Raw genomic sequence first — 26,459 nt, forward strand, 5'->3', positions numbered from 1 at the left:
GTATACCTGAAGGAGCGTCTCCACCTCCATCGTTCTGCCCGGACACTGAGGTCCAGCTCCGAGGGCCTTCTGGCGGTTCCCTCACTACGAGAAGCCAAGTTACAGGGAACCAGGCAGAGGGCCTTCTCGGTAGTGGCACCCACCCTGTGGAATGCCCTCCCACTAGAGGTCAAAGAGAACAACAATTACCAGACCTTTAGAAGGCATCTCAAGGCAGCCCTGTTTAGGGAAGCTTTTAATGTTTAATGGATTTCTGTATTTTAATGTTTGATGGATTTCTGTATTTTAGAATTTCTGTTTTGTTGGAAGCCGCCCAGAGTGGCTGGGGGAACCCGGCCAGATGGGCGGGGTATAAATAATAATTATTATTATTATTATTATTATTATTATTATTATAGGTGTAAATATATGGTACAAGCTACTAATCATTATAAATAGCTTTATTAATATGAAATTAAGTGTTATAACCTGTATAAGGTTAGCATTCGGGGCCCATTACTTACATCATAGGAGCCTACACAAAATACTGTTGCTGTATGTAGGTTTTATTTTATTTGTTTTTTTATCTTATATTTTGGAAATGTAGATCCAGTTTTTAAAATTTGTTGGGGCCCCCAAGAGAGTGGGGCCCTAAGCTATAGCTTGTTTAGCTACTAATATCAGTGTACTGGAAGAAGCAAAGATCACCAGTGTTGAAGCAATGATTCTTCAACATCAACTTCGTTGGTCTGGTCATGTTGTGCGGATGCCTGATGATCGTCTTCCAAAGCAACTACTTTATTTCGAACTTAAAAATGGAAAGCGTAATGCTGGTAGTCAACAAAAGTGGTTTAAAGACCATCTCAAGGCAAATCTTAAAAAATGTAGTATAAACACTGACAACTGGGAAACCCTGGCCTGCGAGCGCTCCAGTTGGAGAACAGCCTTTACCAAAGGTGTCATGGGCTTTGAAGAAACTCGATCTCAGGACGCAATGGAGAAACGTGCTAAGAGGAAGGCACGCTTGGCAAATCCACACCATGATCAACTCTGGAAACCAATGTCCCCACTGTGGAAGGATGTGTGGATCCAGAATTGGCCTCCACAGTCACTTACGGAGCCATTGTTAAAACCGTGTTTATGGAAGACAATCTTACTTGGCTACGAGTGATCGCCAAAGAAGAAGATACGTAAATCCGGCACTGGGTGGATGGGGAGTAAAGACAGCAGCAAGATACTGGGGGAGAGAGTTTGTGAGCTATCCATGGCTCCCCCTGGAACTCCTAAGCCCACCTGCTACCTTTGGGTGCTGTGGAAGCTGCAGCATCTCACCATCAATGCTGAAGGAAGGTTCAGTTGCCATATCAATTCCCCCCCCCCTTATACTGAAGGTGGGCATCTGCAGGGATTTTTCCAGAGGGGGGTAGTAAACTCAAACACTGAAAGGGGGAGCAGGCAACCCCCCCCACAAAACTACGAGAAGAAATGTGCCGGGACATTTTGCTTCATAAAGTCTACAAATACTAGACACATTCTTTAAGAAAAAAAGAAAGCTGGAAATCGGGGGATTATTTATTTCTAAAAATTAGACACTGCTCGATTGAAAAAAACAACAACAACATACAACTCAAAAAACCCTCAAGTTGGTTAATTTTTTTTACAACAATAAAACATTTAAAAAATAAAAAATAAAACTAGCAATAAACTAAAAACAGATTAAAATGTGCATCAATATTCTAAACATCTGGATAAGCTTGTCGAAAGAGAAATGTTTTTAGTAGGCACTGAAGAGAGTACAGTACAGTGAAGGCAGCAGCCTGATATCAATAGGCAGGGAGTTCCGAAGTGCTGGTGCCGCCATGCTGAAAATTTGAGTTCTTACAAATGCAGAACGGGTATGTTGTGATTAATCCAGGGAGGCAACTGTGGTCAGAGCCACACATTGCATCTCTCTAACAGTCAAGGAGAATCCTGGCAAGTTGTTTGTTAATGCCGACGGCAAATAGAACTCTGTAAAACCAGCACCCTTAAATTATAGTATAGAGAGGGTTATCTATGACTGTTGTCTATGGAGTTTTCTTGGCAGGGATACTGGAGTGGCTTGCCAGTTCCTTCTCCAGGTGGATCACGTTTAGTCAAAACTCTCCACTATGACCTGTCCATCTTGGGTGGCCCTGCATGGCCTAGCTCATAGCTTCTCTGAGTTATTCAAGCCCCTTCGCCACGACAAGGCATTGATTGGGCTCCTTGATCACTGCAGATGGTGACAGCAGTCACGAAATTAAAAGACGCCTGCTTCTTGGGAGAAAAGCAATGACAAACCTAGACAGCATCTTAAAAAGCAGAGACATCACCTTGCCGACAAAGGTCCGTATAGTTAAAGCTATGGTTTTCCCAGTAGTGATGTATGGAAGTGAGAGCTGGACCATAAAGAAGGCTGATCGCCGAAGAATTGATGCTTTTGAATTATGGTGCTGGAGGAGACTCTTGAGAGTCCCATGGACTGCTAGAAGATCAAACCTATCCATTCTTAAGGAAATCAGCCCTGAGTGCTCACTGGAAGGACAGATCGTGAAGCTGAGGCTCCAATACTTTGGCCACATCATGAGAAGAGAAGACTCCCTGGAAAAGCCCCTGATGTTGGGAAAGATTGAGGGAACTGGGAGAAGGGGACGGCAGAGGACGAGATGGTTGGACAGTGTTCTCGAAGCTATGAACATGAGTTTGACCAAACTGCGGGAGGCAGTGGAAGACAGGAGTGCCTGGCGTGCTATGGTCCATGGGGTCACAAAGAGTCGGACACGACTAAACGACTAAACAACAACAACAATCTATGACTGTTGGCGTGGTATATAAATGGATGCTGCGGATGTGACCTGCCTTTTTTTGCAAACCCACCCCACCCCACCCCCACATGGAAAAGGAGGGGCCACCATATTGTCCTTGGGTTACTGGTTTGTTTTTGTATGTTTGCTATGTATTTTGTGTTCTCATTTTGTATATTTATGCTGTGAACCACCCTCTGATCTTTGAACGGCGGTATACAATTTTTAACAACAACAATTGTTATTATTTCTGGGGCTGGTTCTGCTTAATGTTGGACCTCAGTATTGATTAGCCACATCCATGATTTGATGTCCAGTGTCACCCCAGAGATGCACTTTATCCCGTTAAACACTTGGGCTGAGGGTCTTCGCATAGGCAACAGGTATTTTGCCTTCATGATGCTCTCTTTTGTACATGTTAGGTCTTCGTCATGCTTGTTCCTGACTGTTTCTGGATTTCCTGCATAATGCTGGCAACTCACATCACCTTGCAGGCGTGTGGTCAAGGTAAGGAGAGAACCCGACCTTTTCTTCTTCTTCAAATCATGTGCTGGAGGTGACCAAAACTGGGGTAAGAAAAAATAATCTCTCTCTTGAATTCATACCTGCCAAGTCCTGGACTGCAGAATCTGGGACCGGCAGCCGCGTGACACCAGAAGTTGCGTAGACGCAACTTCCGGTGTCGCTTTGCCCATCTATGGGCACCAAAAATGGCCGCCACCGCCACCGGAAGTTGTGTCTACGCACTTCCGGATATGCGTAGACGCGACTTCTGGCGCCGGCCATTTTTGGTGCCCATAGATGGGCAAAGCAGGAAAAAAAAAAGGCCACCGGCAAGAGCGAAATAAGGGAGAATAATGGGAGACGAACTGGTACGGGGGACCGCCGGGAAATGGTACAATAAAACGGGGGTTTCCTGGGGAAAACGGGGTACTTGGCAGCTATGCTTGAATTGCATAGTTCAAGGGTGTCTTAAAGGCAACAAGGGATCCTTTGAGCAAGGGCTGGATTTAGCTTCGTGACCTAGGCCTATTTCCCACCTGTTGTTCCATGGAGATGGACCATCGATCAGCATTGGAAGGTCTCAGGTTCTATCATGGCACCTACCATGGTAGCACAGAGATGGGCAACCTGCGGTCCTTCAGAAGTTGTTGGGCTGCCATGGCACAACCTAAAAGAAGATTTACAGGATCTCAAAGGGCTGCAGCCTGTTTACAAGCTGGTCATCGGGAAACACTGGGAAAATATATTCATTTTCATAATCGGCATCCAACATTCCTGCCTCTTCATTTTGGGGATCCCAGAGTGACAGCTTGGAGTCTGGTAAGAGCGAGCTGAGCAAAAATAGCCTCTCCTTTGATCAGGAAATGAATCCCCTCTTTGTCTGGCTTCCTGTCCCTGTTTTTGCTCCAGTGTGGTGATGCCAATGGGCCCCTCTGAAGTCGCTCCCCCAGTCCTTAAGGGGGGGGCGGAGAGAATGGAATGCCCTTCACTTCTGCTTCGGCCAGGGCGGCCTGTGAATCTCAGCTTTGTTTTCCCCCAAAATAATTTCCTTGCAGGAAGCTGGCAGTGTGTCTCGAAAAGCACACAGATGTGAGGCTTAGTTGTTATGTCCTGTTGGACCACTGATAGTCTATTCAGGTGGCACCAAGATGGTAACTTTTCTGAAGCCTGGGGGCTTCATTGCAGAACTGCAATACACCTGGATATTTCTTGCATGCAGAGATATTTTCAAAAGAGGTGTGGCTGTAGCACACGACAGTGCCGGGTTTACGTATAAGCCAAACAAGCTATAGCTTAGGGCCCCACTCTCTTGGGGCCTCCAAAAAATTTAAGGGGAAAAACAACTGGATGTACATTTCCAAAATATAAGATAAAAAACAAATAAAATAAACCTACATACAGCAACAGTGTCTTGTGTTGTGTAGGTGATGTAAGTAATGGACCCCGCCTGCTAGCCGACTCCCTAAAATAACACTGGTTCGCTCATTTCTATATATAGGGTGCCTACATTCTGCACGGACCGGTTGCATGGCAACATGTGGAAATGGCTTTAGATACCTATTAGGTCCATAAATTACCATATAGCATACATTCTACACAAAAAACAGCGACCATTTGTTGTTGACACAGCAGGACATATAAAGGGCCCCATTACCTTCAGTAGCTTAAGGCCTCATCAAACCTAAATCCGGCCCTGCTGGGGGAGGATGTGCTTGCATGCCAAAGGCCCCATGTTGCCTAGCTAGTCTTTGGCATCCCCAGTAAAAGAATTTTCAGTAGCAGAGGAGGAGTAGGAGGAGGAGTTTGGATTTGATATCCTGCTTTATCGCTACTGAAGGAGTCTCAAAGCAGCTAACATTCTCCTTTCCCTTCCTCCCCCACAACAAACACTCTGTGAGGTGAGTGAGGCTGAGAGACTTCAGAGAAGTGTGACTAGCCCAAGGTCACCCAGCAGCTGCACGTGGAGGAGCAGGGAATCGAACCCAGTTCACCAGATTACGAGACTACTGCTCTTAACCACTACACCACACTGGCTCTCAGTGGAGAAGACCCAAATGCTCTTAAACATATGTAGATGTGCATTTCTGTGTTCTTGTGTGTGCTTGCGTGTTTTCAAGCACATGATTCCTGCCCCCTCCCGCCTCTTGCACTCTCAAGAGGTTCAGTCCGGGTACAGGAAGAGTTCAAGCACATGATGAACTGTTTCTAGGGTGGCTGTGTGTCTTGTTTGAAAGAGGATGGGCCTCTATTTGAAGGGCTTCCTTGTCCAAGCTTGCCTTGAAGATAAAGAGCAGGAAAGCAGGAAGAGACTGGAAGATGCCCACCCTCAGACAGAATCAACTGGTCAGCAGATGGATCATGTCATGGAATTCTTCTCAGTATTGATCCAAAGCAGATTCCAATGTATAGTTAGCAGAGTAAAAACTTAAACATGTTGCAGGATTCCCCCCCAAATAGACCAGAGGCAATTGTATTTCATCCAGCAGAGCTTTACTGATACTGAAGGCAAATAAGCATAATGGTCACAAATCCAATACATTCAGGACTAGCACTGTCCACAAGAAATCCAGTTGCAGCAGATTTATCTTAAATTTAAAATAACTTATAATAAGTCTAAACCTTAATACTAAGCATACTATGCACAGAACACTAGAAGAAAAAGAGATAGAAAGAGAAAGTGAAACTCAGGCTCCTTCCAGCCTTATTATCATAGTCAGCATGACCTTGACAGAAGAGATAAGAGAACCAGTTTATAGCAGCTGTACTCAGCCTCTCTGAAGGTATAACCATAGCTGCCAAGTCTCCCGTATTCCCCGGGAAAGCCCTGTTTTTCCAGCTGTTCCCAGCCGAAAAAATGGATTTTTTTGTTTTCCCCCGGTTTATTCTGGCGCGACGGCCATTTTGGAACTGGGCGGAGCATGCTCAGAAGTGACTTTTGATGCTGCTTTGCCCAGTTCCAAAATGGCTGCAGCGCGACTTCTGGTGCGACGGCCATTTTGGAACAGGGCAGAGCAGCATCAAAAGTAGCTTCTGAGCATGCTCCGCCCAGTTCCAAAATGGCGGCAGCGCTACGTCCGGCCTGCACTTCCGGTCCAGTCCCTTATTTCTCAGGCCGGAACTTGGCAGCTATGGGTATAACCCAAATACCATGAACCTTCGGCTTGTTTCTATCACACAGAGAAGCATCCAGAACCCTCTTGAATCAATTAGAATAGGAAAGATCTCTACACATCAGATCAATGCTTTCTGCACTAAGAAATGCAAACTGACAGATCAAAACCCACATGCCCCTGATCGCAGCCTCCCACACTATGGAAAGATATATCATACTTACATACTTTAATTTTTGCTAATTATTTCCAAATAATTTGCATCTGTACATATAAACTTCGATTTGCACATTTTATGCAAGTCATTGCCATCTTCTTTTGCTGATGTGTGACTGTTCAACACAATTGTTTGTCCAAAGCAAAAAAAGATTCCTTATTCCCTTATCTCTTCCTTCCTTTCTCTCTCCCTCTTCCCTTTCTCTTTTTTGCCTCTGGATTAATATTTTAGTTTGGACTAAAAAAGATACAGACAACAATCTTGGTATTTCTCTTTATAAATTCTAAATAATAATAATAATAATAATAATAATAATAATAATAATAATATTGTTCAAAGCATGTATTGTAATCAGCTGGTGGTGGATTGGCAGGGTGTTGTATGAGACACAGGTGAAATAATTGTGGGGTTTTTTTTCAGACGGAGGGTAACATTCCCTTGGGGCTGAGAGGAGTTGCTCGCCCAAGGATCTTAGCAACCGGGGAGGTTCCTATAGGGAGATACAATCCTTCAATTAGCCTGGGTCCAAGCAGGGCAGTCTCGAGCAGGTCGGGCACCCTGGCGCTAAAGGGCAGAGACCACTCTGGCGCCCCCGCCCTCGCAGGGCGCAGCATGGCTTCTGCGCGTCTTTGCCGCGCAGCGCCCCTCCTATCGGCCCGGCGCCCTGGCGCCCTGCACCACCGAGAGTCTACCTAGAGCCGGCCCTGGGTCCAAGGCATATAGGGTTTTGTAATTCACAACCAGAACTTTGAAAATGTGTCAGCTCAACCATTACAGCAGATTTCCACGACTGGTCCACCCACTTTTAAACAGATGGCCTGAGATTCTCCATTTCTTTCCCAAAAGAATTTAAGAAGCCAGTCCTTTCTCTTAGCTTAATCCTGCATTTCTCGATTCAGCAGCTTTTCTCTCTGCAAAGTAGCTGAAGGGAGCTTGTGCACAGTCACGCACCTGCTGCTCTTCCTGAGCTAGAGGCTGTCGGGTGCTGTTACTTACACTTTCTCTAGTTTTGCATTTTTCCAAACAGGTGGCCTCAATGCTGCCAGCTAAAGTTGCACGCTCAGCAGGATAACTGGAACTGCTGCATCTCCCCAAAATGTTTAATTTAAAAGGATATTTTGGAATTCCTAGCATGATGCTGGTTCACCTCTTTTTCCAGGCACTTGATGCCTTTGGCCTTTTTCCTCACTCAGGTGGCAAACCTGCTGTGTCTGGGGGCTCTTGGAGCTGCAGGTGGGGGCTTCTGCAATGGAATACTCCCCTTTCCATAAATATTTCCTCCCTATCAAACCAGGATGTCTGAGAGCCTGAGGAGGATGCTCTAATAATTCTTACACAAGCTTTCCCCAGGTTTTTCAAGTTTTGAATTATTGCAACTCCACACACCTGCCTCAATGTTTGGATGTATGTTTGTATAGAGTGCTCTACTCACACATGTATTTGCTGGAGATTTCAGCTACTTCATGTTTTTACACTCCTAATTCCCTTACGACATTATAGGTAAAGGGACCCCTGACCATTAGGTCCAGTCGTGACTATAGCTGCCAAGTCTCCCGTTTTCCCTGGGAAACCCCCGTTTTTCCAGCTGTCCCCAGCCGAAAAAACAGATCTTTTTGTTTTTCCCCGGTTTATTCTGGCGCGGCGGCCATTTTGGAACTGGGCGGAGCATGCTCAGAAGCGACTTTTTATGCTGCTCTGCCCAGTTCCAAAATGGCTGCAGCGCGACTTCTGGTGCAATGGCCATTTTGGAACTGGGCACATGAGCATCAAAAGTCACTTCTGAGCATGCTCCACCCAGTTCCAAAATGGCCGCCGCGCTACTTCCGGTATGCTACTTCCGGTCCAGTCCCTTATTTTTCAGAGAGGAACTTGGCAGGTATGGTCGTGACTGACTCTGGGGTTGCGGCACTCATCTTGCTTTACTAGCTGAGGTAGCCGGCGTACAGCTTCCAGGTCATGTGGCCAGCATGACAAAGCCGCTTCTGGTGAACCAGAGCAGCACACGGAAACGCCATTTACCTACCCGCTGTAGCGGTACCTATTTATCTACTTGCACTTTGACGTGCTTTCGAACTGCTAGGTTGGCAGGAGCTGGGACCAAGCAATGGGAGCTCACCCCGTCGCAGGGATTCGTACCGCCGACCTTCTGATCGGCAAGCTCTAGGCTCTGTGGTTTAACCCACAGCGCCACCTGCATCCCATACGACATTATAGATGAGCATTAATTAAAATGCAATCTTGATGTTGATCTTTAAAGCCCTAAACAGCCTCTGACCAGTATATCTGAAGGAGTGTCTCCACCCCCATCATTCAGCCTGGACACTGAGGTCCAGCTTTGAGGGTCTTCTGGCAGTTCCCTCGCTGCAAAAAGTGATGTTACAGGGAACGAGGCAGAGGGCCTTCTCGGTGGTGGTGCCCGCCCCATGGAACGCCCTCCCAACAGATGTCAAGTAAGTAAACAACTATCTGAGTTAGAAGACATCTGAAGGCAGCCCTGTTGTTATTCTGTTTTTAGTGTTCTGTTGGGAACTGCCTAGAGTGGCTGGGGAAACCCAGCCAGATGAATGGGGTATAAATAACAAAATTGTTGTTGTTGTTGTTGTTAAAGGCATTACATGCTGATGGGGTTTCCCTCCTGCCAGCAACCATGCTGCAGCACTTTCAGATGAAGTTCAAGGGAAGCCCCACATAGAATGCACTGCAGAAATCCAACTGGCTTGGTGTCTGTTAGAACTGGCTGCAGAGAATGTCATATGCCCCCAAACTGGTTCGAGCATATTGCAGATATTAATATTGCACAGCATGAATCAATTGGATTCATAAAAAACTGACTCCTTTTTTGGAATAAAAATTGTCCAGACCCATTAGATTGATTCAAAACTTTACTTGCTGAACTTCCTTCAAACAGAACAAAAAACAGTAAATGCTACATCCAAACAGTTGTAAATATCTTGTGCATGTCCAACAGAGGCTTAGCATCTTATAAGCAGTAAAATAACTTATAATCAGAGATGACAAACATAGCTTTCTCTCTCTCAGGCTCCATTAGCCTGCATTCTAACCCCTAAGGCTGTTGAGATACTGGAGAGGAATCTCCCTCTCACAGAGCCTGAACAAAGACTAAAGGCAATTCCCTTCAAAATGGCAATTGGAAATCCAATACATTTGTATCCTGATCTAAGGTTAAACACTCACATGTTAGCTAGCAGAGAACAACAACTGTTAATTATCAACCCATCAGGGAGCTGAGAGAGCACTTAGTATACTTCAGGGGTATTTCCCCAATTAAACGACAAAACACCTCAAGGACTAAAGAGCACATGGAATGGGACCCGATTCCATGCATGTACATGCTCACTTGCACGACCTTCACCTTTAAAGGCAAGCAGCCAGCCAGCAATCTCATCCCAGGCCAAGCACACACACAGCCTTGCCTGATCTGCACCTTCTGCTCTCGGGCCAAGTTCAAGGCATTACTTTCAATATATAAGCTTGAGACCAGTTTCCCTGCAGGATCGCCTTACCCTACGCTTCCCCAGAGTATGAAAGAAAGCACCTTTCTGTCTCCAGTTTAAAAAGGCGTTGATGCTTTCCTCCCCAGGCTCAAACCGCTTGAAACTGACTGTCCTCTCAGAAGACAGGTTGCAGATGAAATGGAAAGAAACGGAAGGAAACGCCAACGGATACAAAGTCCGCGTGAAGCCCATGGCAGGTACATGGTGAGGAGGTCAGGAAAGATACAAATTGTGAACAGGGGTGTGTGCACTTGTCTGTCACAACAAAGATGGTTGATATTTCAAAACAAACAAAAAAAAAAACCCCGTTCCTGTGCACTCCTACATTTGAGCAGGCTATCGTTCTCCTCTTTCAGATCTTATGGTTTCTCCTGTGCTCTCTCGGGACTATTAAGGAAGAAGTGGCTGCATGCCCACTGTACCTTTAAAGCACATCTGAAGAACATTCCAGACCCCTCCAAGAATTCTGTGTTCTGTAGTTTGCTATTGGTTGCTGGGAATTTTAACTCTGCGAGGGGTAAAACTGCAGTGCCCAGAATTCTTTGAGGGAAGGAATGTGCTTTCAATGCATCTGAAACATATGCTGTGGGTATGTAGGGTGTTCAATGGGACTTAGTCCCAGATAAGAAAAGAATGGGTTTTGAATAGACTTTAACAGTGCTTTTTTTCTGGGGGGATGCAGGGGTATGCACACCCCTAAACATTTTGTGAATCTAAGTTTGGCCTCATATTTCAATATGAGTAGGAAAATGAGAGTACCCCAAAACATTTTTTTAAACAAAAAAGCACTGTCTTTAAAGGTATCGTGCATACATAGCTGTAGTCGGTGGTGGAATGGCTCTGTGTTTTCAAAGTTTCCCCCTATCCGCTTGGATCGTTACCCCTCCTGTTTTTAATTCCGACAAGTGTGGAAAATATGCAGGCTTGTCATTCCAGCCCCTTGAGCTAATAATAATAGGTTTGCAATATCAGATACAAACTTCCTCTGGGTGCATTCCAAGACTTTTGTGAGTGCTACCGCATTCCTGATCATTCCTGAGCACATTATCTGTGATGTAATTAACTCAGCTGCTTAATTGTGCTTGCCTTTAGAAAAAAAAATGCTTGCAAGACAGTGAGACGTGTTCATAGCTTATATCTGTCGTGTTTGCTGTGAAATGAGAAAGCTAATGGGCTTAAGAGCATAAGCATTGCAGCCTTAGGAGTGGTGATGCCTCTGAGTAACATCTGCTTAGAACTGCAAGTGGTTCTAAGTCCTTCTTGTGGGCTTCCCGTAGTAACCTAGTTGGACACTGCAAGATTTCCTCTTCTGTTCATACGTGCATCATCTAAGGCGGTAGGGTCTGTAGCTGTGGGATAGCTCTTCTCCTTTTGATGCTTTGGAATATAGGAAGGGATGATCCAAAGAAGAGTTAATTATAGTGGCCAGGGTTGCAAAGGCTGGTCTATTCTCTTTGCCTGGGGTTTCTCACAAAGCCAACTTCCGGAGCTTCAGGACCTTTTTGAAAAAGCATGTAGACTTGCAGACAGAAGCTTCAGGTTCTAAGATTAAGTCTGCGTATGTACTCCAGCCTTTGAAGCTCTGTGGTTTGCGGGTTTTTAAAAAGCGCTTTTGTAGACGTCGCTTTGGAAGTGTCCATATCGGCAAGCTCTGCGGCAGCCTGAGCAGCTGTTAAATCATTGCCTTCTTGACACAAGGGGTATGTGTCCTCTGCCGGTTTCACTGTTCCCTCCCCTTTCAATACCCCTGCATTCTTGTTTTACGTTTTCCCCATCCTCCGAGAGTTTATTGATACACCTGAAGTCTGGTAACTCAGGCTTCTCGGGTTGCACTCAGCATATGCCCAAAGGCTTCCTTCCCTTGTCTCATTCAGGTGACTTCATCACTACATTCCTCCTTTGTTTGTTTTTTTTGCAAGGCTCTCTGTGTATGCTCCTTCCCCTTTCAACACCCATCACCTTACCTTCCAAGTCCCGGACTGCAGAATCTGGGACCGGCAGCCGTGTGACACCGGAAGTTGCGTCGACGTAACTTCCGGTGTCGCTTTGCCCTTCTATGGGCACCAAAAATGGCCGCTTGTACGCATGTCAGGAAGTGCTTGTACGCATGTCAGGAAGTGCGTCGACGCAACGTCCGGTGTCGCTCTGCCCATCTATGGAAGTCGCGTCTATGCACTTCTGGACATGCGTGGATGCGACTTTTGAAGCCAGCGGCGGCCATTTTTGGTGCCCATAGAAGGGCAAATCGGAAAGAAAAAAAATGGCCACCGGCAGGAGAAAATACCAGAGAAAAATGGGAGACGGGAAAAGGTAAGTAAAATCGGGGTTTTCCCGGAGAAAACGGGGTACTTGGCAGCTATGCCCATCACATTGTTTAAATAAAAAATACTCCAAGTTGACTGATCCATCCGAAGTCCAATAGAACATAGTGTGCAGCCTCATGATTGAACATCTCTTTTCTTTTGGCAAGGCGCTCTGAGTATGCTCATAGGCTTCCTGTTCAGGCTTTTGCTCCAATTAATTCTATGGGAATCGTTGTGGTTTATTAAAGGGCAACATTCACCTCTCTTTCGCTAAAGTCAACACGCAAAGTGGATGTGCCTCAAATCTCCCACCGTAAAGAGTCAGACAATATGTTATAAAGAATTGCAGAGTTCAAAGGGACCACATGCGTTGTCTAGTCCACCCCCTGCAATGCAGGAATCTTTTGCCCAACTCCCACAATCAAGAGTCAGGCAATATGTTCCTCGTTGAAAAAAGTTCACGGTCCTCTCTTCCGACTGCTCCAGGTGACTCTGAGCAGGAAGTCATGCTGAAAACCAAGACCGCCAAAGCGACAGTGGGAGGGTTGAGTCCCACGAAAGAGTATACTTTGCAGATCTACATCCTCAATGGTTCTCATGAGGCCCTCTTTGTCAAGAGGAAATTTGTGAGTAAGTGTGGCTTTTGCTCTCTTGATCTCTCGGTGCTGCGGACTGTGATGCTCATGTCTTGGCTAGGTGGAATTTCAGGTCCAGAGCAGAAGCAAGGCTGACCTAGAAGCACAAGGACAGAGTGGGGATCCTTGGATCAAACAAACAGAGTCACTGCTTCAGAACTGGCCAATGGAGGCGAACCCACTGTGATTGGTGGGGTGGAAGGCAGGGAGATAAACCATAGGTGGGACCACAACAAAGGGTGGGCAGAGCCAATTAATTCTAGTTTGCCCCCATCCACCTCCCTGCTGGATTCTACAAGGGCAGCACTGGAACTGAGGAAGCTGTTAGGCAGCACTGCCCCCTAGTTGTATTCTTATTCTTTTATTTATACCCTGCCCATCTGGCTGGGTTTCCCCAGCCACTCTGGGCGGCTCCCAACAGAATGTAAAAAATACGATAAAACACCAAACATTAAAAACTTCCCTAAACAGGGGTGCCTTCAGATGTCTTCTAAAAGTCAGATAGTTGTTTATTTCCTTGACATCTGATGGGAGGGAGTTCAACAGGGAGGGCACCACTACCGAAAAGGCCCTCTGCTTGGTTCCCTGTGACCTCATTTCTCGCAGGGAGGGAACCACCAGAAGGCCCTCGGAGATGGACATCAGTGTCTGGGCTGAATGATGGGGGTGGAAGTGCTCCTTCAGGTATAAACAAGGAGGCAGGCAGGTGGGGGCTGGCCGAGGTTTGCAAGGCAGTGTCCCATTCTGTGAACTGCCCTGAGTCCCCCTGGTATAGGGGCAGTATATAAATAATAATAATAATAATAATAATAATAATAATAATAATAATTGCCCATAATGCACCAGGCTCCACTAGATGGAAGCAGAATCCAGGTGTGAGGAGTGGTCAAGGACCCCCACCACCATCTCAAGCAAAGACTGTGTGAAGGTGCTGTTCAGACTATGCCTGAGACCTGTTTTTTAGGGAGTATTTATCAATGGCTGGGGTCCAGCAGGAGTGGAGCCAGTGGGGAGGGGGAACACTGGGGAGTGCAGCTCCAGCCCTTTTGTCAGAGTGAGCCACTCCCCAAAAGAGCCAGCAAGTTTTTTGTTTTCCAATGCCGCCGCCACCACCGCTTTTGCCATTGCAGTTGAGGAGCTGAAGAACCTCTCCCAAGCCAGAAGTAACAGGAAGCACCCAACAAGCGCCCCAGAAAAGGCAGAGGCGCCTTTAGAGACCCCAGCAGCTGAATACACCCTGGAGACTGAAACCACGTCACCACCCGCCCGCAGTGAGACGCCAACTGTGCTAAGTATGTGGAGAGGTCAAAGAGGAAAGCAGGTTTGAACTACACCTGGGCTGAAGGTTCAAAAATTGGACATTTCTGACATTTGGGGGATAGGGTGAAGGGGAGGGGAGTCACATTCTCCTTGCTTTCTTACATTTTATGGAGGCAGGCAGGTGTATCTTGGAGGGATGAGGCAAAACTCACCATTACCCTTTTTGCCCCATGAATGCTGGCGGCCATTTTGTTTTCCCCTTGGATTTTTTTTGTGTGTGTGTGATTATTATTCTTATCATTATTTATTACTTTATGTCATGGCACAGCATTGTTGAAAGGTATTCCAGGAAAACAAAATGCCAGCGGCCAAGAGAGAGGCGTTTTTCTTCCCTAGTGTGCCCCAACTTCCCCTGAAAATCGCTTCAGATCCGGCACTGTTAGGGGGATGCCGTCCAAAGATTGTCTATTCCTGTGTGGGATAACTCTTTTTTCTTTTGGTGCTTTGGGAAACAGGAAGAGAAGAGCCAGAGAAGAGGCGGCAAAAAGCCATTTCCAAAGGGGCGAGTGAATATTTGCCAAATGCCGAGCCGACTGTGATGTTGGCGGCACCAACAACTGTGAAGACAACCCTGTCAAGCCTAGTGGAATTTGAAATGGACTATCTGGCCCGAGAGAAAACACCCAGAGAAAGCTCACGGAGAGGTGAGGTTTGTTTCTTAGGCTCCTTCACACGGCTGTTTTTTCAAGTGTAACTCTTACGTGTCGTCCAGCTCTAAAAGGTCCCTTTGATGTAAAATTGATGAGTAGTATGCACGCTCAGTGGTCACTTAGTCAACCCTCTGGCAATGCCGGAAATCTACTCCTACAGAATCCCTCCAAAGTCGCATCATCCTGCATTGATGTTCTCCTCTAGTCCCCCTTATTGCATCCTGGGTAGCTGCAGTTTTAGTGAGCCCTGGGTAAGCTCAGCCGGTAGAGCATGAGGCTCTTAATCTCAGGGTCATGGGCTCGAGCCCCACGTCGGGCAAAGATTCCTGAATTGCAGGGGGTTGGATATATCATCCAAAGGCAGTTTGAAGTCCATACTGTGGTATCAGGGACCTTGTGGTCCCTTACAGTTCTAGGATCTATACTTGCAGCCCTTTTAGTAAGTTCACCTGGTTTTCAGGAATATGCATTCACTGTAATGCCTTATTACCTGCCATAACTGGAAGAAAAAGCAAAGCCGTCAACATGCAGGCTAGAGGGTGGGTTAACGCACGGGATTTGGAAGGCACAATCTGGAAAGAGACTGGATCTGATAAGGAGAAATCACCGGAATAATTCCAGCCCAAGGGGTTAAATGATTGTTAACATTGCGCTAGGCAACCACGCAAGCCTTGCTGGGATACAGAAACAAAGAGCTGGATTAGAGCGGTGATGGAATTGACCTGACAGCAGCACACACACAAATCACATCACGGCAGATTCCCTAAGAGGTCTTTGTTTCAGGAGGTTGCCATATTGCCCCCCGGCGCACCGTTGGTCTATGCGCAATGCGAGCTGGTGCTTGATTAGGAGCCATCTGTCACCATTATTTGATTGTAAATTTCTGCTCTCCATTTGGGGGTGCGGTTGCATTTCCACCTGTGACAAGCCGTTTCACGAATGTCCCAGTCAAAGCCCCATGCCGAATCCCTACCTCCTCTTCCACATACCTGAAAGGCCATACAGGGGGATAAGGAACCCGTGGTCCTCTAGATCAGTGTTTCCCAACCTTGGGCCTCCAGCTGTTTTCGGACTACAATTCCCATCATTCCTGACCACTGGTCTTGCCAGCTAGGGATGATGGGAGTTGTAGTCCAAAAACAGCTGGAGGCCCAAGGTTGGGAAACGCTGCTCTAGATGTCGGTGGACTACAGATTAGGGCTGGGTGATATCTGGTTTTCAACATCATGATGTATCGCCAGCTAAATTTCTGAATGTCTGAAATAAGGATGGAGCTATGTAGAAGCATTGAGTGGCTCAAGAGACTGTTCTGAGATTAAAAAGGGTTCCCCCCACATTGTGATTATGGACCTAATAGGTATCTAAAGCACATAACAAAATATGTATTTTATCAAAGTAATTGCTGAACTGAAATGCAATTAAGAATTATATCAATAGTGAAATACAATTACGTAAGAGGAAGTATATTAAGAGTGAAATAATTATTAAGCTCTAACTTAAAATGTTAGAATCTAGAATCTTGCAATAAAATGAAATAATAATAGGTGTAAATATATGATGCAAACTACTAGTAATTATAAATAGCAGAATGTAGGCACCCTATATATGTTGTTGTTTAGTCGTTTAGTCGTGTCCGACTCTTCGTGACCCCATGGACCATAGCACGCCAGGCACTCCTGTCTTGCACTGCCTCCCGCAGTTTGGTCAAACTCATGTTCGTAGCTTCGAGAACACTGTCCAACCATCTTGTCCTCTGACGTCCCCTTCTCCTAGTGCCCTCAATCTTTCCCAACATCAGGGTCTTTTCCAAGGATTCTTCTCTTCTCATGAGGTGGCCAAAGTATTGGAGCCTCAGCTTCACGATCTGTCCTTCCAGGGAGCACTCAGGGCTGATTTCCTTCAGAATGGATAGGTTTGATCTTCTTGCAGTCTATGGGACTCTCAAGAGTCTCCTCCAGCACCATAATTCAAAACCCTATATATAGAAATGAGCAAACCAGTGATACTTTAGGGAGCAGGCTAGCAGGCAGGGCCTATTACTTACATCATAGGAGCCTACACAATCCAAAACACTGTTGCTGTACTATGTAGGTTTTATTTTATTTGTTTTTTTATCTTATATTTTGGAAATGTACATCAGGTTTTTTTCCCTTTACATTTTTTGAGGCCACCAGGAGAGTGGGGCCCTAAGCTATAGCTTGTTTAGCTTATACTGTACATAAATCCGGCACTGGGTGGAGCTAATGTGAATTGGAGTCCAACAACATCTAGAAACCTACATGTTCCCTGTTTATGCTCTTCAGCAAAGGTTGGTGTGCCAGAGATCACAGCCCCTCTGTAGGTTTTTCCAGAGAAGGTGACTGCCTGCGTTATCCGGTGGATAGGTTTTGGGCTGCTACTCTTCCTGCAAAGGTTAACTACGCATGAAGTTGCAGGTTCTTTTCGTTCTCGTATTTAAATGAGGAGCACACCTATGTACCCCCTTTCTCAACCCGCCCTGTCGTCACAGTTTCTCACTTTCATTGTGACACCTCTGCAATGACCGACATCGTTCTGCTCGTGGACGGATCCTGGAGCATCGGGAGAAACAACTTTGGGCTCATCCGAGGATTCCTGGCTGGTTTGGTTGCACCTTTCAACATCGCTCAGGACAAGATAAGAGTGGGTGAGGAGCCGCCATGTGTGGGGAACGTTTTCATAGCGGGACAGTTAGGGCCAGAGGTGCCAGCTTGTGAGGGCGATGGGGGACGTCATGTGCTTGAGCATCTCACCTCCTTCCCTATGCCGGGCAGAAGCTTCCTGGGCCTTGGGAAGAAGGCATCAAGGAAACATTTAGGGTTCTCACCGAGTTCCCCTAGTCCCCTGACCTCACGCCACTGGCAAGGAGCTTTTACTCTGCCAAGTATTCCAGTTCAGAGACAATGCAAAACATTGCATCCCTTTTCTATGGGAATCAGGGCTACCTAATGGTTAGCTGTGGGACCCAGGTGGCACTGTGGGTTAAACCACTGAGCCTAGGGCTTGCTGATCAGTAGGTCAGCAGTTTGAATCCCTGTGACGGGGTGAGCTCCCGTTGCTTGGTCCCAGCTCCTGCCAACCTAGCAGTTCGAAAGCACGTCAAAGTGCAAGTAGATAAATAGGAACCGCTACAGCGGGAAGGTAAACGGCGTTTCCATGTGCTGCTCTGGTTTGCCAGAAGCGGCTTTGTCATGCTGGCCACATGACCTGGAAGCTATACGCCGGCTCCCTCGGCTAATAATGCGAGATGAGCGCGCAACCCCAGAGTCGGTCACGACTGGACCTAATGGTCAGGGGTCCCTTTACCTTCCTTTAATGGTTAGCTGACCCAAAGTCTTCTTCATCTTTTTCATTTCCAAAAAATAAATAAATGTTATTGCAGAAAATATGGTCATATTCAAATATAGAACGCAGCCACAAAATTAAAAGTTAGATAAAATATTGCTAATACAAGCCATAGTAGGGAAATCTGTCTGTTTCAATGTCTCATTTTTCCAGTTTTAGATTCACTTCCTACATTTTTGCATCGGTTTGCTTTTTAAAGTTTTAATTCTCAGCATTTCAGTGCATATTCCTCCTGGCACATATGTTTCAACAAGCAACTTTCCCAGTATAATGTATTTATGTATGCTATTTTCACTAATAAATGTATTTTTGTACACATTTTTTGTGGGGGAGGCTTGGAAAACTATCACAAAATTTGGATAGGTGCAAATTTTGAAGGATGGAATTTTGGTTCAATGAAGTTCAAATTAGATAGGTTCACATTAAAATGCAAAACTCAACCAAATTCCTTCCTCGTCCCTAAGTCACAGGGTATTAAAAATACATAGACATATCAAAGGGAAGGGAAAAGAACAAAAAACAAAGGCCTACAGACATCATTTGTAGTGCAATCTGATGCATGTCAACTTAAAGTAAGACCCATTGAGCTCAACAGGGCTTGTGAGAAGACATTTGAGGATGCACTGATACAAAACATCTAGAATCTGAAATATAAAATTGAACAACAACTTCTAGATACAGATAGCTTGTTATAATGTCTTATTGGAAACAAACTTGCAAACAACTATTCCAACTGATTTTAATTTTTAAAAATGTTTTAAATAGTTGATTCTATCTGTTTTTGCCAATAATTTTATTGTTTTATTATTTTTGTAAACCATGTTGAGGGCTTTTGCATGTTTGTTTGTTTTAACAATCAGGGAGTATATAAAATTTTATGAAATAAAGGAATAAAATAAAAGTGTTCGGTGCAAAAATATAATTAACTGAGAGCTGAGCCTGCTCATCAAACTACAATTACTAGAATTCTATGGATGCAGACATGACATTTGCTCATATAGCTGTTTTGGACCCAACAAAAAATAGAGATGGAGACACTTCAGTCTATACTAGGCTTTAAACCTGAGAAACTTCGCATACTCTTGCTTGTTCCTCTCTGCAATACTTCAATGAGATTGGTTCCTGTTGCTCCTGTCTTGCAAATGATGAGCTAGAAGTCACAGATGGTGACCTCCCAAGGCCACCTGGAGAAACCACAACAATTTCCCATATTTTACAACCAAAGCCAGAGTCCTGTCTCCACTGCGCCCCCTGCAGGCTTGTTCTCTGACCACTTCCTGTCGACTTCCTTGTCCCCTTCCAGCCTTATCCCAGTACAGCAGTGACCCACGTACAGAATGGGACCTGAATACATACTCCACCCGGGATGAGGTCTTAGAGGCCCTGAGGAGCTTGCAATATAAAGGAGGCAACACATTCACAGGTAAAGCCCGCTGCCTCTCTGGGTTAGTTGGAGCGGTCCATTAGGCATCGTCAGAAAAAGAAAAGAGGATTTGCATCACACCCTCCTCACCCTGAAAAAAAAAGGATTTGCATAATATTTGCATGACACAATTTATGTGCATTGACACAGATTTGGAAAGAATTTTTTGTAACATAACAATACATTTGTACCATAATGGGTGAGATGTCAGCCACAGCTCCCCTGCATCTGGTCGGTCCATGATTAAGATGGAGAGCACATGAAGGGAGAAATTGAGTGTTGCTCCATACACCACTTCCAGTTCTTGCTTGCATCCTCTAAGCTGAGAGCCAGCGTGGTGTAGTGGTTAAGAGTGGTAGACTCGTAATCTGGTGAACCGGGTTCGCGTCTCCGCTCCTCCACATGCAGCTGCTGGGTGACCCTGGGCTAGTCACCCTTCTTTGAAGTCTCTCAGCCCCACTCACCTTACAGAGTGTTTGTTGTGGGAGAGGAAGGGAAAGGAGAATGTTAGCCGCTTTGAGACTCCTTCGGGTAGTGATAAAGCGTGTTATCAAATCCAAATTCTTCTTCTTCTTTTGTTTAACCATGTCAGCCCCCCAACCCAAGCCTTCTGCCTTTCATCTTTTCTTTTCCCAAGGACTGGCGCTGACGCATGTCCTGGAACAGAACCTGAAGCCCGAAGCTGGTGCGCGGCCAGAAGCCCCCAAGCTGATCATTCTCTTGACTGATGGCAAGTCTCAGGATGATGCCAGTCCGTCTGCCCAGACCTTGAAGGATATGGGAATAGAGATCTTTGCTGTTGGTGAGTTCATGTCTCCGACTCCGTGGCCTTCTGATTTGTTTTATTCAAAGTGCTGACCTTTAAAGCCCTAAACAGCCTCAGCCCAGTATACTTGAAGGAGCGTAGACTGGTGACTGGGAGTGACTGCCGAGACCACATAACATCGGTCCTGGAAGACCTACATTGGCTCCCAGTACATTTCCGAGCACAATTCAAAGTGTTGGTGCTGGCCTTTAAAGCCCTAAATGGCCTCAGCCCAGTATACCTGAAGGAGCATCTCTACTCTTATTGTTCAGCTGGACAGCGAGGTCCAACTCCGAGGGCCTTCTGGTGGTTCCCTCACTATGAGAAGTGAAGTTACAGGGCACCAGGCAGAGGACCTTCTCAGCAGTGGTGCCCTCCCTGTGGAACGCCCTCCCATCAGATGTCAAGGAAATAAACAACTATCTGACTTTTAGAAGACATCTGAAGAAGGCAGCCCTGTTTAGGGAAGTTTTTGCATGTTTGATGTTTAATCATGTTTTTAATATTCTGTTGGGAGCTGCCCAGAGTGGCTGGGGAAACCCAGCCAGATGGGCTGAGTATATATAATATATTATATTATTTTTATTTATTTATTTCTTAATTTATTTTTTTCTGTCTGACCCTCAGAAATCTCCACAGGCCACACACCCTCTCTCCAGGCCACACCCCTCACCTGTCCTACTTTAGGAGGATAAAAGTCAAATGACAAATTTGCATTTGTTGGTCTGCCCGCTTTTGCACCCATTACTGGCATGTGGTGAGTGTGGAGCCCAGCACGGTGCTGCTTACTCTCTTGCACTGTGGAGGAGCAAGCCATCGAACAGCACCGCACTTGGCTTCCTCTGGCCACTCAGTATCAGCCCCTGCCAGCAAATGTAGAGGGGGCCGAAGACCCCTCTACTTCCATAGTTCAGCCACGCACTGCAGTTTTAGTGAGCTCTGGGGTAGCTTCCTCCTTATTACTACTACAACTTCCTCCTTACTACTACTACAACTACTACTTCTACAACAACTACTATTATTGTTATTATTATTTGCAATTTAAAAAACTGAACGAGTTTTTTTTTAAAAAAACATTTTTATTAAGGGTTTTCTTGCTTTACAAAGATAAGAGCAATGTCTCTCTTAAGATTTTTACAACTCAGTTTCGTTTGTTGAGACATTGGTGAGGGGAGGGGAAGGATAGTAGGTGGAGGGTGGGTGGGTGGGGTGGGGTGGGTTTTTTCTTGTCAGCGACACTTGCATAGGTTCTCTGTTGTTCGCTTGTTTTCCTTTGGTGGTGAGAGATGCTGGGGTTGGCCTAGGATATGGTTGTTCCTTTGTGGTTAGCTGTGGTGGTCTTTGTTTTGTTTGTGAGCAAGGGGGTGAGTGTTGTGGGTCAGGTTAACCATATTGATTTGTATGCTGTTGGTGGTTTTTTGTCGTTGTCTTGTTGGCTGTGTATGTGATAAAGGGGAACCATACCGGGGTGAAGCCGTCTTCTTCTATTTGTCCCCGTGTCAGTTTCAACTTGTTGGTTAATTTTTCTAGTGTTTTGATGGCATGGGAAATGTCAAGAACCGGAGACTTTTAATTCTTCCTGAATGCTTTAGAATTCTAGTACCAAAAAGACGTACTTCACCAGACCCTCTGTTGCAATCTCATACTGACAGCCCCTTAGTATCCACCCAAAGTCCAGAAGGCCTGGTCATGATTTGCTATGCCTGCTCACTGTTAGCCATTACATTACAGGGCCCTGTGGACATAAGCGGAAACACACACAAGGGGGGAGCTCGCTGCAATACAGCTTCCTGCCCAACAGCTGTGGAGCGGGGTAGCACAGCAGCAGTGAGAGCTCCCGTGCGCCATTTTGGAGCCCTTAGAATATTCTTTTCTAGACTTTTCTCATCCTTTTCGGGCTTTGGGGAGGGTCTACCCACGAACCACGAGGACTTTCGAGCTCTCTTCTACCATTTCAGGTTAGAAAAACATTGAATTATTTATTTCCTGGCTCTGCACATATACACAGTTGTGTGTGAGTCAGTTGTGTGTAAGTGGGGGGAATGCCTGTATACATTTTTGGGTGTTCCAGGCACTTTTCATACAGTGTTTTCTTATACTCACAATGGCCCTGTAAGTATTATCAGTCGCATATTGTAGATCAGGGTTTCCCAAACTCGGGCCTCCAGCTGTTTTTGGACTACAGCTCCCATCATCCCTGATCACTGGTCCTGCTAGCTAGGGATGATGGAAGTTGTAGTCCAGCAACAGTTGGAAACCCAAGTTTAGGAAACCCTGCTGTAGATGGAGGGAAGGCTCAGGGATAGTGTTGTGCCCAAGGTCAGCTAGGTGACTTTGTGGCAGAGAAACCATTCGATCCAGGATGTCTCAGTTCACGACTCTTACTGCCCAGCTGTCAAGTCATTTGTGCACCTGGTACCTACTTAATTTGCACATGGGACTCAGAGGTTTACTTTGATTTTCTAGGAGTGAAAAATGCAGATGAGGCAGAGTTGCGCCATGTGGCCTCTGAACCTTTGGAACTGACAGTGTACAATGTGCTGGATTTCCCTCTGCTTAGCTCTCTGGCCGGCCGGCTCACCCGAGTCTTGTGTTCCCGGATCAAGGAGATGAATAAGGAAGAGAACACAGGTGATGTGAACACCGCTTCCTTGTTGGGTTTCACGACTTCTAAGGAAGACTCCACACTGTCAGGGTTTTGTGGGACAGATTCAAGCACATATCCAGAAATCTAGTTTTGTGTAATTTAAACAGATTCACGGGCCCTGTCACCCTAGCACAGCAACTCCACTTTAAAAAGGAAGCAGGCTTTTTAAAGGAAATTTAAATCAGACAGAGATATGCATAGAAAAGTGGGGGGACGGACGGACACATGTAAGACATGTAAACGCCTTGCAAGCAAACAAGGGTGAATGCAGGATGAATGTTCATTCACCCTTCAAATAAATCAGAACAAATGCTCAATATTGACTGGTTGGTTGATTGAGTGCTGAGATTTCTGACTTACCCTTGACCATAAGGTCCTAGGGTGGGTTGCGACAGTACAACCATTATAAAACAAATGAAGACCAGTTATAATCTAATTTGGTGGGAACAATTTGGGATGAATGCTTAATTGTCTGGAGGAACCCTTAGACAATTCTTTCTTCAAAACATTCTCTGTTCCTGTATGAGAGTCTACCACCCTTCTAGGCCATTGGCTCCATTGTCATACTGCTTTCACTGTCGGGAAGTTCCTTCTAATTTTCAACCAGAACCTACCCTCTTGTAACTTCAAATCAAGTCCTGTGCTCTGGGACAGCAAAGAATCTTTGACCTTGTCTATGTGGCAACTACTTCAGGTATGCGAAGATTGTTGCCATGTCTTCTGTCCTCCAGGTGAAACATGAATCTATCTTACACCTCCAATCTGCTTCACTGCACAACCATGATGGAAACCTATAGCTTTCCAGATGTTGCTGGACTCCATCTCCCATCAGCCCCACCCAGCAAGGGCCATGGTCAAGGGTGATGTGATTTGTAGTCCAGCAACATCTGGAGGGCCAAAGGTTCTCCTCCTTTGCAATTATAAGGCCCCCTCTCCCTTTTTAATCTCAGAACAGTCTCTTGAGTTACATTAGGTTGAGAGGTATTTACTGGCCCACAGTTTTGGCCCACAACCTTCATGTCCATGTGATGACTTCAGATCAGATCACCCTACTCCAAATTCAGAGCTCTTTCTGCTACATCACATAATAAGAAATGGTTGCCAAATTTGCAGGTGATGACCCTCTCAAAGCCATTCTGGTGAATACTGGAGCCCACCTGAGCCCAACCAATCTTGCTATAAAGGAGGTAACATCCAGAAGTATACGCCTCATCTGGAACCCCCCTGTGATACCACCTAAAAAATATAGGGTGGTCTATTACCCCTCTAGGGGTGGGATTCCCAAAGAGGTAAGTGGTCCTGTCTCTGATATCTTAAACTTAGCTGGATCAACCAGGTGGGCACTAGCAATGGCACATTCCTAACAGTCCAAATCAGAGAAGAACTCCTGGGACTGTACTGCTTGCCTCTGATTGAAGGCAAGCAGCATGAGTTGCTAGGAATGGGCAAATATGTCAGTTTTGTTTGCTTTCAGCTTCTCATCTTTCCGATCTTATAATTCAGTCCTCCACATTTCCACATCAGTTAGCGATTTCAGGGGGGTGGAATCCTGGTGAAAATTTGTGTGCGTGAATTTTGTTTTTGTGTGAATTTCTTCTGCTGTGCACATTTTTATATGGAATTTTTTTGCCAGATATGCACATTTCCCCAATGCACATTCCCCCAACTATAATGCATTTTTGGTACATGATTTCCACCAATATATGTATTCTTAACTTAGCATATGCAATTTTGTACACGTTACTTGACTGGAGAATTGTACTACAAAATTCAGAGTCACACAAATTTCTGAGGATTGCTGTGTTTTTGTACTCGTATTGCTCTGTTAAGTGTGAACTTGGTAAGCTGGCCTTTAAATGTGAATGGAATCGAGTTTCTGAAACCTTCGGGTATAAGGCAGTATAGAAATAAAATTAAAATTAATAATTCTCCATCCTTATGAGTTGCAGAGGTTTTTATGCCAAACCAGGCTCTGGCAATATCAGTACTGGAGACCACCCTATGATCCATTTGTGTATGCTGTTTTCACTCAAGTGCATATTTAGGCACATTCCCCTCTAACATATGCATTTTTGTAAACACTAGTTAGAGAACTGCATCACAAAATTAAGAGGTGTGTGATTTTCAAAGGACAGTTGCATTTCGGTTCATGTAGTGATTTGAAATGTACAAATTAAGTAATTTCTCATTGAAATGCAAACAAAATCAGATATTTTTGAAAATAAATTTATTTATTTGGTTTTTCAGATTAAAATTTCACACATAGCCAACATACAACATAGAGACAAGATTCCAAAGAATCTCCTGGACTTCCTTCCTCCCCTTTGTGGGTCCTCTTGTTAAAAATTTCCTCCTGCATCTTTTATAATAATCCAAATCTTTTGCCTATCCATTGTGTCTAAAATTCACCATTAAACTACAAGTGTTATTCCAATCCTACTAACGATTTTGACTGTTTGCAATGGTTTTTAAGATAAATTATAAATTTTCCCCATTCCTTATTAAAATTTTGGTCTTCCTGATTTCTGATTCTTCCGGTCATTTTAGCCATTTTGGCACAATCCATCAACCTGACCTGCCATTCTTCTCTGGTAGGGACTTTATCTTCTTTCAAACAAAATCAGGTTCCTTCCTCATTCCTAGACCATCCTCAGTGCAACTTCTGTGTATATTTTCAGGTTGTTTTAGATGGGGCAGCCTCGGCTGTGCAGCTCCTCAACTTGACATCCCACACAGAATATCTGGTTTCAGTGTTTCCTATTTATGAGAATGCGGTTGGAGATGGACTCAGAGGCATCACCTCAACGTGTAAGCCAGGAATTGACTGACTGGTCTTCAGCTTAATTGTGTTCCAGGTGCTAGTTTCATAGCCATGCCCCTTATACCAGCCAGAAGGTTTTGCTCTGAGATCTTGGCTCAGATTATCTTTGAACCAGACATTCATGGCTAATAAAAGACCACTATCTAATAAAGAGAATATTGAATAAAATTTGCTTAATATTCTTAGCCTTGAGATATTGTAAGCCTGTTATTTGCCTAATGGTTAATAGATATTTAATCTGCATGATTTATACACTGTGCAGATACGTCTATTTATTTCCAGAGCAACGTAAGATGTCATTTTGCTTGGCACATGTTCACATTGGGCAGCTGCTTTGGGTGA

General features: G+C 45.1%; 1 protein-coding gene across 1 annotated transcript in view; it reads left to right on the forward strand.

Moving 5' to 3' along the window:
* Positions 1 to 3,232: 3,232 nt before the first annotated feature.
* The window catches only part of COL20A1 (collagen type XX alpha 1 chain), a 100,514-nt gene continuing 77,287 nt past the window's right edge, over positions 3,233 to 26,459 (forward strand). The window contains exons 1-11 of the mRNA XM_060277347.1: positions 3,233 to 3,311; positions 10,237 to 10,347; positions 12,940 to 13,083; positions 14,219 to 14,380; positions 14,864 to 15,052; positions 17,568 to 17,723; positions 19,725 to 19,844; positions 20,482 to 20,646; positions 23,116 to 23,280; positions 24,410 to 24,585; positions 25,975 to 26,104. Coding sequence (XP_060133330.1) covers positions 3,236 to 3,311; positions 10,237 to 10,347; positions 12,940 to 13,083; positions 14,219 to 14,380; positions 14,864 to 15,052; positions 17,568 to 17,723; positions 19,725 to 19,844; positions 20,482 to 20,646; positions 23,116 to 23,280; positions 24,410 to 24,585; positions 25,975 to 26,104 — 1,594 coding nt within the window. The 5' untranslated portion in view covers positions 3,233 to 3,235. The remainder of the gene's footprint in view (positions 3,312 to 10,236; positions 10,348 to 12,939; positions 13,084 to 14,218; positions 14,381 to 14,863; positions 15,053 to 17,567; positions 17,724 to 19,724; positions 19,845 to 20,481; positions 20,647 to 23,115; positions 23,281 to 24,409; positions 24,586 to 25,974; positions 26,105 to 26,459) is intronic.

Source organism: Zootoca vivipara, chromosome 7 (assembly GCF_963506605.1).
Source record: "Zootoca vivipara chromosome 7, rZooViv1.1, whole genome shotgun sequence".
NCBI classification, from domain to species: domain Eukaryota; kingdom Metazoa; phylum Chordata; class Lepidosauria; order Squamata; family Lacertidae; genus Zootoca; species Zootoca vivipara.